Genomic DNA, 14305 nt, shown 5'->3' with positions numbered 1-14305 from the left:
TCTTTTCTCATTGAGCAAGCTGGCTATGGCGTACCTGATTCGCGGAAACGAGCTGGAGTTGGCAGTCTGTGTGGGCACGGTGCTTGGAGAGCTGGCAGGACCCGCAACCCACTATGCGCTCGAGCTGCTGGCGAGAAAGTGCATGATGATTCCAACGTGGTGAGCATTTCTACAGTCAAAGAATAGTGATGGAAACATTTTTTGAATGTTGTAAGTTGCTCTTGATAAGGTGTGTGTTGGGAGAATATACGAGCTCCCTTTTAGATAAAGATAAGATGTGAGCACAAATTAAGAGTGAGAACTACCATGGCTATGTAGCGAAGTCTGCCATCACTTATTCTAAAGCAGCCCAGTTGTAACGTGTAATATTTCAAGCACATAAAGCACCATGAGACAGTAAATGTGCACTTCTTAAGATTATCAGGACCACGCATTCCCACTTTTTAAATTCTGCATGTCTACACTCATTCTTGTCAGATCTTGAGTCTTAGTTTGAGGTTTAGAAAATAAAGTCACCTTTCTAATGGAGAGCAATAATAAAGATGGTGTAGCCGGACACTTGGAACAAACTTGGGCTGTGCTCTAAGAGGCAGACCCGGGAGAGTCCCTGGGGGACCTGGAGCTCCAGCTCACAGCAATTCTCCCTCACGTCTCAGGGCAGACAGTCCTTCATCGTAGAGGGAGGAGATGGCACTGTCACTCACATGTTTGTTGAATAAAGATGATTTTAGACCTCTGTCTTCTCTTTCCCCAGAACACGTAGACCTTTGGGAAGTTTCTACATGAGCTTGTTTATGAGGGCTTTCACCTCTCCCCACTGTACATTCCCTGCACACAGGCCCCCGCTCTTACGATGGAGCTATTCAGACGCCACTGTTGAACACTACAGATGAGAATCGTCATCACCGCTAACTAACACTTGCGTACCACTCACTGTGCGCCATGCACCGTTGTAAGCGCTTACATGCAGCAGTTCACTCAGAACTACGCAGTAGATGTTGATTCGCCTCTGGTCTCCGTAAATGGAGATTTTTAGAATACCAACAATGGTATTTTTAGAATACCAACTCTTTACTAAGAAATGATCATTAACTGTTTTTGCTTTATTGCTTTGCAGAATGCCAATTCATTTATATAGTTTATATAAAACCTAACTACAAAGTAATGAGAACAGTTCCTATAACCTAGGTACAAAATCACTCATGATTTTATACTTTAAACCTGTGTAAAACATGAACTGTGGCTTTCTACAATAAAACAATAATTAACTCAACTAAGCAAATTGAAATGCCAGGACTCAAAGCTACATAAACTGGCTCCAGGGTTTGCACTCTTAGCTACTGTCTTAGTCAGCTGGGGCTGCTGGAACAAAATGCTACAGACTGGGTGACTGATAAACAGGAGAAATTTATTTTTCATGGTTGTGGAGAGTGAGAAGTTCAAGATAAACTGGCAGATTTGGTGTCTGATGAGAGCTGGCTTCCTGGTTCGTAACGGGCTGCGTTTTTGCTGTGCTTAGGTGGTGGAAGGGGTGAGGGAGCTCCCTGTGACCCCTTTTATCGGGGTACTAAATCCCATCCATCGCGGCTCTTCCCTCATGACCCTATAACCTCCCAAAGACCCCACCTCCTAATACCATCCCACTGGGGGTTAGATGTCAACATAGGACTTTTGGGGGACACAAACATTCAGTCTGTGACAGCTATCACACTACACCACCTCCTCTTCCAGGGCTGAGTCAGAAAAAGAGCAGTGCTTCCCGGTCTCCTTTCCTGTTGGATCTGGGGGCTTCAGAGAGATTCGGGAATCTCAGAGTTATTCTAATTTTTACCCATATCTTACAGTGATGTAAGAGCTCCCTCCCCCATCAGAATGGAGTGATGCCCCACCATCAGTCTCAGACTTAAGTGTACCTAACGCAGACCGTCCCTCGAGAGGACCCAGTTCCATCTCTCAAGAACTATGGTAGTTGGCTCAGACCCAACCGAAAGCATGAGGTCTAACTCACACTACTTACCCACAAAAGTGACTGACGCTGTGCTAGAAGTCATCGTCTAATTCAAATACAATGTGATTACTTTTTTTAAAAAAAACGGTAAAAAGTAGCAAAACATGGATATTAAATTCTAAAGAGGTTTCGAAATCTTCCACCTGACTGTATGTCTTATTGCTTTTAATATAAAACAAACTCCTCCTTCCTTTTAACTCCCTCCAAGAATCCTTTCTTTATATAGCCATAGATTTGTGTACCAGAAACCAGGATAAAGTTCAGACGCTGAAATACATGGATCTGGCTTTTTTCCAGGTGAAATCTAATCCTAATGTAATTTTATAAACCGAGAACATTTCGTGTTTTTTACAGTTACTGGTAAAAGTTTGCTTTTTCTTGGTTGTCATTGCCTATTCATGGTATTCAAATTTATTTTCTTTTTAGCTTTCCATCCACCGGATACAGGTATTATCTAGTTTTATTAAAATGTTCAATTAAAAATTCACATATTATTTTATTTTATTTTTAGAATACCAACTCTTTACTAAGAAATGATCATTAACTGTTTTTGCTTCATTGCTTTGCAGAATGCCAATTCATTTATATAGTTTATATAAAACCTAACTACAAAGTAATGAGAACAGTTCCTATAACCTAGGTACAAAATCACTCATGATTTTATACTTTAAACCTGTGTAAAACATGAACTGTGGCTTTCTACAATAAAACAATAATTAACTAAGCAAATTAAAATGCCTGTTCTATAGGGAAATTTAAGAGTTTGGATCATTTCACTGGTCTATATCAGTATATAGAAATATATACACACATTTTCCCCTACTGGCATACTGAATTTTCAATAAATAGTGAATTAGCCTAAAAAGTAAATAAAATTAGCTAGAACTGCTGTAAATTTCTCTGTATCAGGATATGATTCTAGGATAAGAAAGTCAGACTTTTGTCTGTAGTTCATAGAAGTTAAAGTAGAATTTTAGCACAGCTTTTTTAAACACTGTAAAAGCACATGATAATTTCTATATTCTCATGGACATTATGAAAAACGGCTATTAAATGTTAGTATCATAAAACATAAAGTCATACTTTTTATCAAGAACAGATGAATTAGTCTAATTTGGAACCTGTAAAAACACTCAAAGATTTACTTGCCCAATGATGATAGAGAATTTGACACATACAAATGATCCCTATTCCTGTTCTTTACTCACTGTATTCTGATGAAACATCTCCCTAATATTTTCTAAAATAATTTATTCACTTGAATGAGCAATTTAGATTTTGCTGAAGGCTGCGCACAAAGAAGGCGGAGGAGGCTTTACTCCGAGTCCGCAGAACAGCCTTTGTAACTTCACATCTGGAATACTGTCTATTCTGAAGTCATGCTGAATGTCTATCATTTTCTTGAAAATTGAATAATAATATCGTAAGCCATTAAAAATTAGTGATTTCTCACTTATGAGGCGTGAAACCAAAACCCCCTCACCTCGTGACTTTTAAAAATGATTTTATACAAAATATTTTCATGTAAAGCTGTGAAAGTCCACACATTTTTTAAATGTCTGATTTCGAAATGATTTATTCCATTGATTAAATCTTTAGAAAGCAAATCGGAAAACTGCATTTCTATCTTTGATTTCTACCTAAAGTTTAACATACATCTAAACTTAAAATATCTAAATATCCATTCGTTTTAGTGAGCTGGAAAATACAGTTGTCCGTTGTTGGCAAGTGTAGCAAAAGTTGATGAGAATTAGCTTTCACAGAGTCTGCCTTATAATTCGCTCCAAAGAACATGTCTAATACTACTTAGTTTGGTTAGAGAATTATTCCATAATAACAAAATTAATTGTAAATATATAAAGGCTCAGTATTTAGGAATTTCATAATACGTTTTTTCTTCATGCCCTTTGGTTTCTGTAATCTACATTTAGAGGAGTTTCATAACTAAGTAGGAAATTAGTACTCTTTATGTAAATAGAAAAGCAAGGGAGGTGTAATGAGTCTTCTTCCTTTGAAATAGTTCTAAAATGTTATTTTTAGGCTTTTTTTTCCTCATTGAAGTTTCCCCTTTTGTTATGTGCATAGGAATTTGGCAGTTGATCTTCTCCTAATGACTCCTGATAGTGAACTACAGTTAGTAAAACTCTGTGCTTTCTACCCGGGGTGTATCGAAGAGATAGATGATCTTCATGAGAAGGTATGCTGACTATATTAAGTATTCTAGTTTGGAATGCAGTGCTGTGATTTAATTAGCTTTAGGTTTGGTCAAATAGTGATGCACGCAGAGAAATGAATATACGGTCCCGTCAGAATCCTCTCATAAAGACAACAACAAAAATTATAACAATAAGGAAGAACATTTATTGAGTTTCTACTATATGTTTGGAACTGTTCTAAATTTTCACATCTATCTGTTATCTATCTGTTACTTAATTCTCATGAAACCCTGAAAAGCAGGGGGTACTGTTCCTAATTTATAAAGAAAGTGAACTCAGAGAAGGTAAGGAACTTGTAACTAGTTAACGGTGGGGTGAGAACGTCAACGTTTGTAACTTCCCATCCCAAGCCCTTTCCACTTTGCATCTTAAGGTACATGTATGCTAACTTTAAAAATAGGCAGCTTAGGAACTTTAAAAGAATTAGTGAACTATAATAAAATTGGCATGCTTTTTCTAAAGTGCTTTTTAAAAATGCTCCATTACAGAATACAGGAATTTATATACCAAGATTACATACAAAAGCAATCAAAATGTTCAACAATAGGGAGATGGTATTAATTACAGTACATTTCTATATTTCAGTGCTACTAATCCATTAAAAAGGTCATGAAGTTCTATTTTTATTGACATTGGTAGATGGCTATAAAACAAGTAAATAAAAAGCAGATGATAAAACTATGTACACACCATATGATTTTCATTTGGAAAATCAACTGTGTACATATTTATTTTATTTATAGCACAGTACAGTTCTTTTAAGAAAAAGATGATATAAATAAAACATTTTCTCATCTTAAACTCTCAAAATAACAGAGTTTTCTTATATGAACCTTGATTTTCCCTGCAGTGGGTAAGTGGCCCTGTTCATTCAACAAGGGATACTAACTGAGTATTTTGTTAATACAGATAGACCAAAAGTGTGTGTGAGTGAGTGTGTGTGTGTGTGTGTGAGACTGTGTATGTTTATGGTATCAGGGAAAATACTTGTGAAAGGATAAATGTTGAAAGTTACCAATGGGTTGTGAGATTACAGGTGATTTTAACTTCTTTATACACTTTGCTCTGTGAATCACTTTTTAAATGAGCTGTGCTTTGCTTTATAAACATGACAAAAGTTATTTTTAAGTTGAAATTAAAATGCATACGGAAGGAGGCAGGAGTGGATTTTTTTCAATTATCCTTTACATTTACTGCGTAGTGTTTCAGCGTACACTGACATATTCTCTGAGGCCAGAGGTGCGGTGTTAGTACGGAGGCTAAGAGAGGCTAAATCCTTGTCTATGTTTACACAACTATTAATGAGGGGACAAACACAGTATTCACCTGGTCTTTTCAGCACACATCCTGAAAGGGTATAATTGGACTCTCTGGCAGACTTCATTAATAACTCTTTAGAAAGACTAGTTAGTATGCGTGTAAAGGTGTTAATAACTCTGGAGAATTCCACAAGTAAGACTAAAAATCATAAATACATATATATATACATATTTTGGCTGCGCCATGTGACTTGCGGGATCTCAGCTCACCAACCAGGGACTGAACCCGGGTCACGGTAGTGAAAGCCCAGAATCCTAACCACTAGGCCACCAGGGAACTCCCCTAAAAATTATATTTAAATATTAAGTTATATAGCTTTTAGAATTTTAAGATAGAATAAGAATTACAGGAATGATCAACCTACTCTTCTTATCATATTCTGTGTCAGAATGAAATTTCAGTGGGAACCATTTGTTAATTCCCTCTACTCTCAGAGAATATAGCAAAGTGAAGAAACTTTTCTCTTTCTAACCAGGCACAGTTCCTAGCACATAGTAGTTGCTCAGTAAATAACTGGCATTCAGTGAATAAAGATGAGGAAACAATATGAAATGTCACGTACATGAGAGCTCTTTTAGTTTAGTTTGTTGTAATTTTTTGGAGAGAGTTTGAGGGCTCTAAAATATTCAGTTTACTTACATTTTAAACAACGGAAAATATGAAGCTGTGGAATAAACGCATTAATAAACAAATTGGGGCTTCCCTGGTGGCGCAGTGGTCGAGAGTCTGCCTGCTAATGCAGGGGACACGGGTTCGAGCCCTGGTCTGGGAAGATCCCACATGCCGCGGAGCAACTGGGCCCGTGAGCCACAACTACTGAGCCTGCGCGTCTGGAGCCTGTGCCCCGCAACGGGAGGGGCAGCGATAGTGAAAGGCCCGCGCACCGCGATGAAGAGCGGTCCCCGCTTGCCGCAACTAGAGAAAGCCCTCGCACGAACCGAAGACCCAACACGGCCAAAAATAATAAATAAATAAATAAATAAATAAAGTAGCTATTAAAAAAAATTAAAAAAATAAATAAAAAGGAAAAACTCTAAAAAAAAAAACAAAACAAATTGAATAAACCATCTTAGTAACTTAAGGGGATGTAAAAACTAGTGAGAAGGAACTAGAGTGACAAATCTCAAAGCAGAGGAGACGGGTGACCCAACTGTGGATGAACCACATCCTCTGCGGTCACAGCACAAAATATGTTTTGCAGCGGAAGCTCCGTCTCAGTGGTTGCCAAAGACCAGTAAGACAGCAGTAAACTGTGCCTGTGTTGCTTAGAAACAAACCAACAAACTTTAACACCTAAACTGCAAATATCATGAACATGTCAGAGTTTTATCTAAAATTAATTTATAACTTAATTATAAGTTAAAGTATTGATTTGAGTTATTAAGTTATTAATTTATAACTTAATTCCTGTCTACGTTATGGAAGCAGAAAAACTTACATGAGGGAGGAGTAGACTCTCAGTTTTAACAGAAAAAAACATTATTTGAAAAGACGGGGAGTGTTGCTTTTCATTTTACGGTAATGCAATTTCATAGGCTCAAATCTCCACTTTGTGGCATTTCGGAATGTCAACGCTGAAAACGTTGAGAGCTTGTCCTGCTCAAAATAAAGTTGCTTTGTCTCAAGGCCAAGTGAAAGTAAATCACTGTGTAGAGAACACGTAAGCATGCACCTTTTATGTTTTCTACATGTAATGTAGTTTTTGAGACTGGTCGGTGTGTTTGTTCTAAAGTAACTCATTTCGGCATTTCCTGCTCAATTACATTTGCAGGTACTAATTCTAGTATCACAATCAGGACAATTTACTTCCACCTCTTTTATTAGGTATTTGTGTGATTAAAACTACTGGCTCATTAGGTAATACCCTATTTATTGTTATTAGATCTTAAAGATATTCCCATAAATGTATGCTTTTGGTACAAATTATTTCATTTACAACTGTTCTCAGCAACTTTAATGAGGAGGCATATTGGAAACATTTAGCACTTAATACTATTGCTTTTATCCCTATAAATTTTAGTAACAGTGTCATTAAACCAATTATTTTCTAGTGCAAGCTACCCACAGTAGAAGAATGTATGCAATTAGCTGAGACAGCCCATGCTGATGGCAATATATTTGAAACTATAAAGTATTACTTGTTAAGTCAAGAACCTGAAAAAGCCCTTCCTATTGGTATTGACTTCATCAAAGGTACGTGTTCAGTTGGTAGTATAATTTAAAATCTACTCTTTTATTTGGTATTTTCTTTCATATTGATAAAAAGGCTTAAAACCAAGCACTAGCCGTCCTGAATTTAAAGAGGAAAGAGATTGCTGAGTGTTTGGTATCGGGACCTGATTGTGATCTAGAAAATAAAGAAGCAGATAGCGTTGACCAGAAAAGAATCAATTACATAAGTTAAAAATTGGATGAACAAGTTTTAATCCTATTATTTAGAGAATCTTTTATTTGGTTTTATTTTGCCAGAATATATCAGTAGTTCAAATTGGACTTTGGATACCATTTACCCTGTTCTTGACCTACTGAGTTATGTTCGTACTGAAAAATTAGTCCTGCATACATGTACTGAGTGAGTACTTTTTCTCCAAAATGCGTAACTGAGCTTATGTAATGTTTCAGAATGGCTGTATTGTTTTTTTTTTTAATTAATTTATTTATTTTTGGCTGCATTGGGTCTTCGTTGCTGCGCGCGGGCTTTCTCTAGTTGCGGCGAGCGGGGGCCACTCTCCGTTGCGGTGCGCGGGCTTCTCATTGCGGTGGCTCCTCTTGTTGCGGAGCATGGGCTCTAGGCGCGCGGGCTTCAGTAGTTGTGGCACGTGGGCTCAGCAGTTGTGGCGCACGGGCTTAGTTGCTCCGCGGCATGTGGGATCTTCACGGACCAGGGCTCGAACCCATGTCCCCTGCATTGGCAGGCGAATTCTTAACCACTACGCCACCAGGGAAGATCCCGCCTGTATTGTTTTTGGTGTTCAGATCAGGAAATAAGATCATCTTGGACAGATAGGTGCACGTGTAGAAAAATTACATTTTAATTTGTGTTATCCTTAAGTAAAAATACAGAGGTCAGTTTGAAACAAATGGTAAATCTTAGTGGTCCCATTTCCTAATACCTAGTGTGTTATGTGTATGTACACACAGACACACACATACACACCTGGTTCAAATAGGACCAATTCGGAGCTTTGGGATGGTTTTGGACCTCATGTCCTCGGTGGTCTGTCTAGTGGTCATATCTCTTAAATCTCCATGTGTGCAAAGCATACTAGGTTGGGGAAAGAAGTGCAAGTGCTAGAAAGTAAAAAATAGACACTATCCTTGAATTCAAGTATCATTTAAGGATATTGTTATCCATGTAACTAAAATCCCGAGACCACATATATTTATACTAGAGGTTTTGGGCTGTTTTTGTTGCATTGCCATGTGGAAAAGATGGTGCAGAGCCTGTGAAACTTTGGCAAGCTTCCCCAGCTGGGTGTGCAGGAGGCGTTCTCTGCCGTTCCCTGCAGTCTGCACAGTATGCCAGGAATCCGTCAATCCGACCCAGTGCATTACTCAGGGAGAAATTACATGAAGGAACAGACAAGGAAGAGAGAAAAACAAGAAGGCAGAGTTAAATATTATTTAAAGACTTTTATTTCAAAATACAATTTATGTTATTGTGTACATGTCTGAACAGGAGTTAACTGATGAATAAAACATCTTCAAGTTTAGAAAATTTTCTAAGCATATTTTGCTATAAATGTCACCCGTCAAAATACAGAGACACAAGTACAATAACTGTATATGAGAGCAATGTGCTGTACCTCAAGTTATGGACTCTTTAAAAATAAATATATTCTCTTTTAGAGCTCGAAACGAATTGCTGATATTGTGTGGGTACGTTGGTGCTTTGCTGGCTATCAGAAGGCAGTACCAAAGCATCGTCCCGGCACTTTATGAGTACACGAGGTAAAAGCAGGTTCTCTTCTACTGTGAAATTAGAGAAGTGCCTTTCACTGAGACGGTTAGTGTCTAAGTGCATCATAGAAGCAACAAATACATCTTGCACTCATCCATTTATTTACTAAGCATGTGCTTCATAATAAAGCAGCAGTAAACGATATGAATTAGCAGTGAACTGGGGTGTAAATAATAGAAATCCTAATTCTAGCTTAAACACTATGGTTTCCTGGTCTTATGTCAAGACACTTGAGGTAGGCATTCTCGGGCAGATTCCATCGAGGATCTGGATTCTTCCCTTCTTTCAGCTCCGACATTCTTGGCTTCCTTCCTCTTGCCTGAGTGACCCAGGGTTACCAGGTAGCTCCCAGCCCTCTGGGTATTAGGTCTACATTCGAAGCAGAAGGAGTGGTAAGGGTGAAAGGATGGAGACCGCAGAGGGCAGGACCCTTTGATTCAGGAAGGAAAGTCTTCCTTAGGGCTGTGCACCTACAACCCCCTGGCCAGGACTGTGTAACCGTACTTTCAAAGGAAGATGAAAAACTGTGTATTTTAGCTTTCCCATCTCTGCAGTGGAAAAATGCGAAGTATATTGTATTCACGTATAACCTACCTGCCAAACGCCTGTGTTTTCTAACAGCTTGCTGAACATCAGCCGTTGTGCTTAAAGCTTGCCATACTCAAAAATAAAATCCAGTGCCCCTGGGGAGAGGTCTGGTGTAGCTGTGGGCCTGACCAGGGGGCAGCAGAGATTCCTGCTGTCAGGGCTCTCAAGGAGAGATCTACGCCGGCAGCATGACCACAATTCGAAAGCAACTTTTAACACTATTTAGAAAATATATTGTAAGAACAGTAGGATGTATCACATGGAATTAATATTATTTAATGAGCTGTGTTCAGGTCTATATGACTTTGGTAATGAAAGAGAGAAAATGGTCCCTTGAAAAAATATCACCAATACAAGGAAGGCATTTTATTCCTAAGGCAGGAGAGACTTGAGACAGCGTGGCTGGGTTAGAAACGTGTTAGTTCAGAGGGAGAAACGCGAGCTCCAGGACCTGCCTGTACTCTGTCCCTCTGAACCCACCCTCTCACCTCTGTGCGGACAACTCACCCTTCTGTACGCAGGTACAGCGCCTGGCTGGACACCCAGCAGCTCCCTGACCTCAGTGCGCTCAGAATTAAAGCCATCTTCCTTCTCACATCTATTCCTCCTGGGTTCGCTCTTTCTTCTGATGATGTCATTATACTTCTGTCATCCAGAATCAGGATTAGGTGTTCTTCCTCACCGTCAACATCCGATTACGCAGTAAATTCCCACACCCGCACGTTTCTCATTCTCTGGGACCCACAGTTACTGTCTTCACTAACTGTCCCCTGTGGTAGCCCTTCCTCTAGTGACCCTACCCCCCCGCCTCCTGTCACCCCTACAACGGTTGCATTAGCCTCCCTGATGGTGAGACTCCCCACTAGTGAACAGATAACATTTTACATCCTTAGTCTTACTTCGAAATTCCACAGAAGTCAAATTCCGTCCTTATCACCCACTGTGTCCTTCTACATGTTCTCTACTCCAGCCAAACTGAAACACTTGTGACTCCCCGTACACATGTAAGCTTTTCTCTGGTATTTTCACAGTGCCCTCTCTGCCTAGTTACCTTGGCTTTTCTCCTCACTCTTTAACAATGCTCTCTCTACAGTAGATCCTCAAAAACTACTGGGCAGACAAAGTACTACCAAGTGCAGAATTGTAGACAGGGAAACCATATGATTTAAAGAATTTGTTTTGGAGCCAGGCTACGTTATCAATAAAAAAATTTTAAGTCAATAATTTGAGGTTGAAAAAAAACAAGCTACCAACTGATTTGAGATGATATTACTGAAATGTTAGGGGTACGTGTGTGTGTGGGGAGGGTATTTATATATTCTTTCTCACCAATTCTGATCGTGTCCCAGCAGAATGATGACAACCAGCAAGAATTAAACATAAGATATAAATTATAGAAATGCTTACTTTTAGTCTTATATCATCTGTAAGGTCTTATGTTCTTTTTCTTTTTATCTCCTAAACAGCTTTTACTTTTAAATTTCAACCAACTAGTTCCTTGAAAAACATACTGAGTTTGTAACTTATGGAAACTAGGACTAGTAATTCCTTATCTCCAGCCTCATAATTAACCACAACATTGTATCTGTTTTCCGGTTTTCTATACACAGATGTGATGGATGACTGCTGTCACTGTCTCTCTGCTTTTTTTCACACATCCCCGTCTTTAAAGAATTGAAATCAGCATTTCCATTGCTTTCCACTAATTGGCATTCTTTTCTTACTGTTCCACTTGCTTTCTAAGAGTCATCTTTAATACGGAGACACACTGGACCACACCGTAGCTGGCCGTGGCTGTTACTCAGCAATACTCGGCCTGTCATCCAACCAATATTTATTGAATATTTTTGACCTGCCAGGGACTTGCACACACACACACACACACACCCCCCTACATGTATATATTTACATATACACATAGATTTGTGAACAAGAGTTGTTAAATCTGAAATGGCAGTTATTTAAAGTTCATTTGCTCTTTTGCTATCTTTGTCTTGGATGGCAGATGTTAATTTCTTTTTCACATGTTTCAGTCAGCTATTGAAACGTCGGAAGGTGTCAGTGCCTATAAAGATTGAACACCTTTCTGAGGAATTGGATGCATGGAGAGCTTGCACACAATCCATCAACCGGTGAGTGAATCTGATATAAAAATTGGGATACAGAAGGTATCACTTAATATTACAGACAAACTGATTGAAAATTTGGTTGTCTCATTATTTATCTTGGCAGGATAATGAATCTTGGGCTGTTTAGCATATATTCAGTAATAATTTACAACGCTCTTTCCTGCCTTTTTAAGTCCTTCATTTTACTGTAAATTGAGTCTAAAGTTGATTTGCCATGTTTTATAAAGGAGAACTAAATAATCATCAGGGACTGCTTTTTACCCCACCCCTTTTTTTTTTTTTTAATTTATTTATTTATGGCTGTGTTGGGTCTTCGTTTCTGTGCGAGGGCTTTCTCCAGTTGCGGAGAGCGGGGGCCACTCTTCATCGCGGTGCGCGGGCCTCTCACCATCGCGGCCTCTCTTGTTGCGGAGCACAGGCTCCAGACGCGCAGGCTCAGTAGTTGTGGCTCACGGGCCCAGTTGCTCCGCGGCATGTGGGATCTTCCCGGACCAGGGCTCGAACCCGTGTCCCCTGAATTGGCAGGCGGATTCTCAACCACTGCGCCACCAGGGAAGCCCCATCAGGGACTGTTTTTTAATCTAAACCTTAACAACCCTGTGATTCTATAAAACTAAAAATGGAATATCTGTTGAAAATATAGATCATCAGAAGAATCGCCATATACACCCCCTTCTGATTCACAAAGAGCGGTTTATGCAACTTTACTGAAGAGACTAAAAGAAGAACCACTCAGGGGAATTATTGGACCAGATTATGTGACCGGATCAAACCTTCCCAGCCATTCTGATATTCACATCTCTTGTCTCACAGGATTAAAAATCCAGGTACAGCGTAATGTCAGGCATAAATTGTGCACGCTCATCTTTTTTATTTGTTTCATTAGTTTTTGAAATGTGATCTTAAAATAAGCACAACCTGAATAAAAGTAGGTACCTATAAAGAGACCTGAGGCCCAGTGAGAAAATATTGCCCTTAATGCTTCCATATTTGGTATAAATGTTTTGTCTCTCCTTGAAATAAATTCAGAGACATAGTCATTGTACTGTTATCATAAAAGCAATTCATATAATAGATATACTTAGTAACAAATGTTTTAAAAGACATATAGATCATATCCTTAGGGAAATTAAATAAGAAAGACAAAGCAACAATCAATACAGTTACAAATTATTATATCTCAGTAGATTAAATTTAACTTTATAGTCTCCATTTGTATTTTATAAACACAAAGAAAGCAATTAAAAACTGTTAGATGTATAATATATCATTGATATATTATGCATATTCTTACACTGACTTACTGAACTTTTCAGCAATTAAAAATTACGGGGATCAATCATGAGGGATGGCTAATTCCCAAGGAATGGTCCCTCATGCCCCATCAAAGTAATGATGGTGATCGATGCCAGAGCCTCCCAGTGTGACCCAGGGGTGCCATTATCTCCAGAAAATAGAGGAGTCTTCATCATCCCAGAGCCAGGACCGGTTGTAGGTGTCCCCAGGAAGTGAACAAAGCTGAATCCTCATGAAATGCTAATGGAGACCAGGTGGGACTAAAAGAATGCCACCTCTTGGGCACATTCACATTTTACTAAGTGGATTCTTGTATTTCTGATGTAACGTAGCTAATTACATTTCTAACACTGACATGCCAGGTCAATGGAGAAAGGTACGTGGGGGGATAATCACTCCAATTAAATATCTTGCTGCTAATGTAAACTCTAACTATAGCTTGACTTGACGCCGGAAACAAACTAAGTCTTCAGAACACAGCAATATATTCCAAACCAGAGACAGAACACATAGTTGTATACGTGCTTACCCACTTATGTTCAGAGATAAAGAACCAAAGCAGTAAATTCAAGAACTTATGATTAAGAGCAAAAACCATTATGCAGTTTTCAGAATACATTTTCAGTGCCACTCACCGCCTTGCATGTACTTCTAGAGCTCGACACTTTCCTGTTTCTCCTCTTCAGGACTTTTTCTCCATCTGAGACACACGGATGACCTCCACAGGCTAACCTCTCTGCACTCACACACACATTAGGAAAGGATCTACTCATTATCTTACATACAC

The 14305-nt window shown here is 38.9% G+C and overlaps 1 protein-coding gene across 4 annotated transcripts in view; it reads left to right on the top strand.

Moving 5' to 3' along the window:
* WDR17 (WD repeat domain 17) overlaps positions 1-14305 on the top strand; it is a 95292-nt gene that overhangs the window by 79817 nt on the left and 1170 nt on the right. For 3 of the 4 annotated variants that reach the window (XM_068532121.1, XM_068532123.1, XM_068532124.1), the window contains 8 exons: positions 20-159; positions 2435-2455; positions 4094-4205; positions 7596-7737; positions 8014-8116; positions 9394-9495; positions 12127-12225; positions 12866-13049. In XM_068532121.1, coding sequence (XP_068388222.1) covers positions 20-159; positions 2435-2455; positions 4094-4205; positions 7596-7737; positions 8014-8116; positions 9394-9495; positions 12127-12225; positions 12866-13049 — 903 coding nt within the window. The remainder of the gene's footprint in view (positions 1-19; positions 160-2434; positions 2456-4093; positions 4206-7595; positions 7738-8013; positions 8117-9393; positions 9496-12126; positions 12226-12865; positions 13050-14305) is intronic. The other variant, XM_068532122.1, reaches the window with a different exon arrangement.

The sequence above is a fragment of the Eschrichtius robustus genome, chromosome 21, assembly GCF_028021215.1.
Source record: "Eschrichtius robustus isolate mEscRob2 chromosome 21, mEscRob2.pri, whole genome shotgun sequence".
Lineage (NCBI taxonomy): Eukaryota > Metazoa > Chordata > Mammalia > Artiodactyla > Eschrichtiidae > Eschrichtius > Eschrichtius robustus.
Note: the sequence above shows the minus strand (reverse complement) of the source record. Positions and strands in the feature narration are given on the sequence as shown.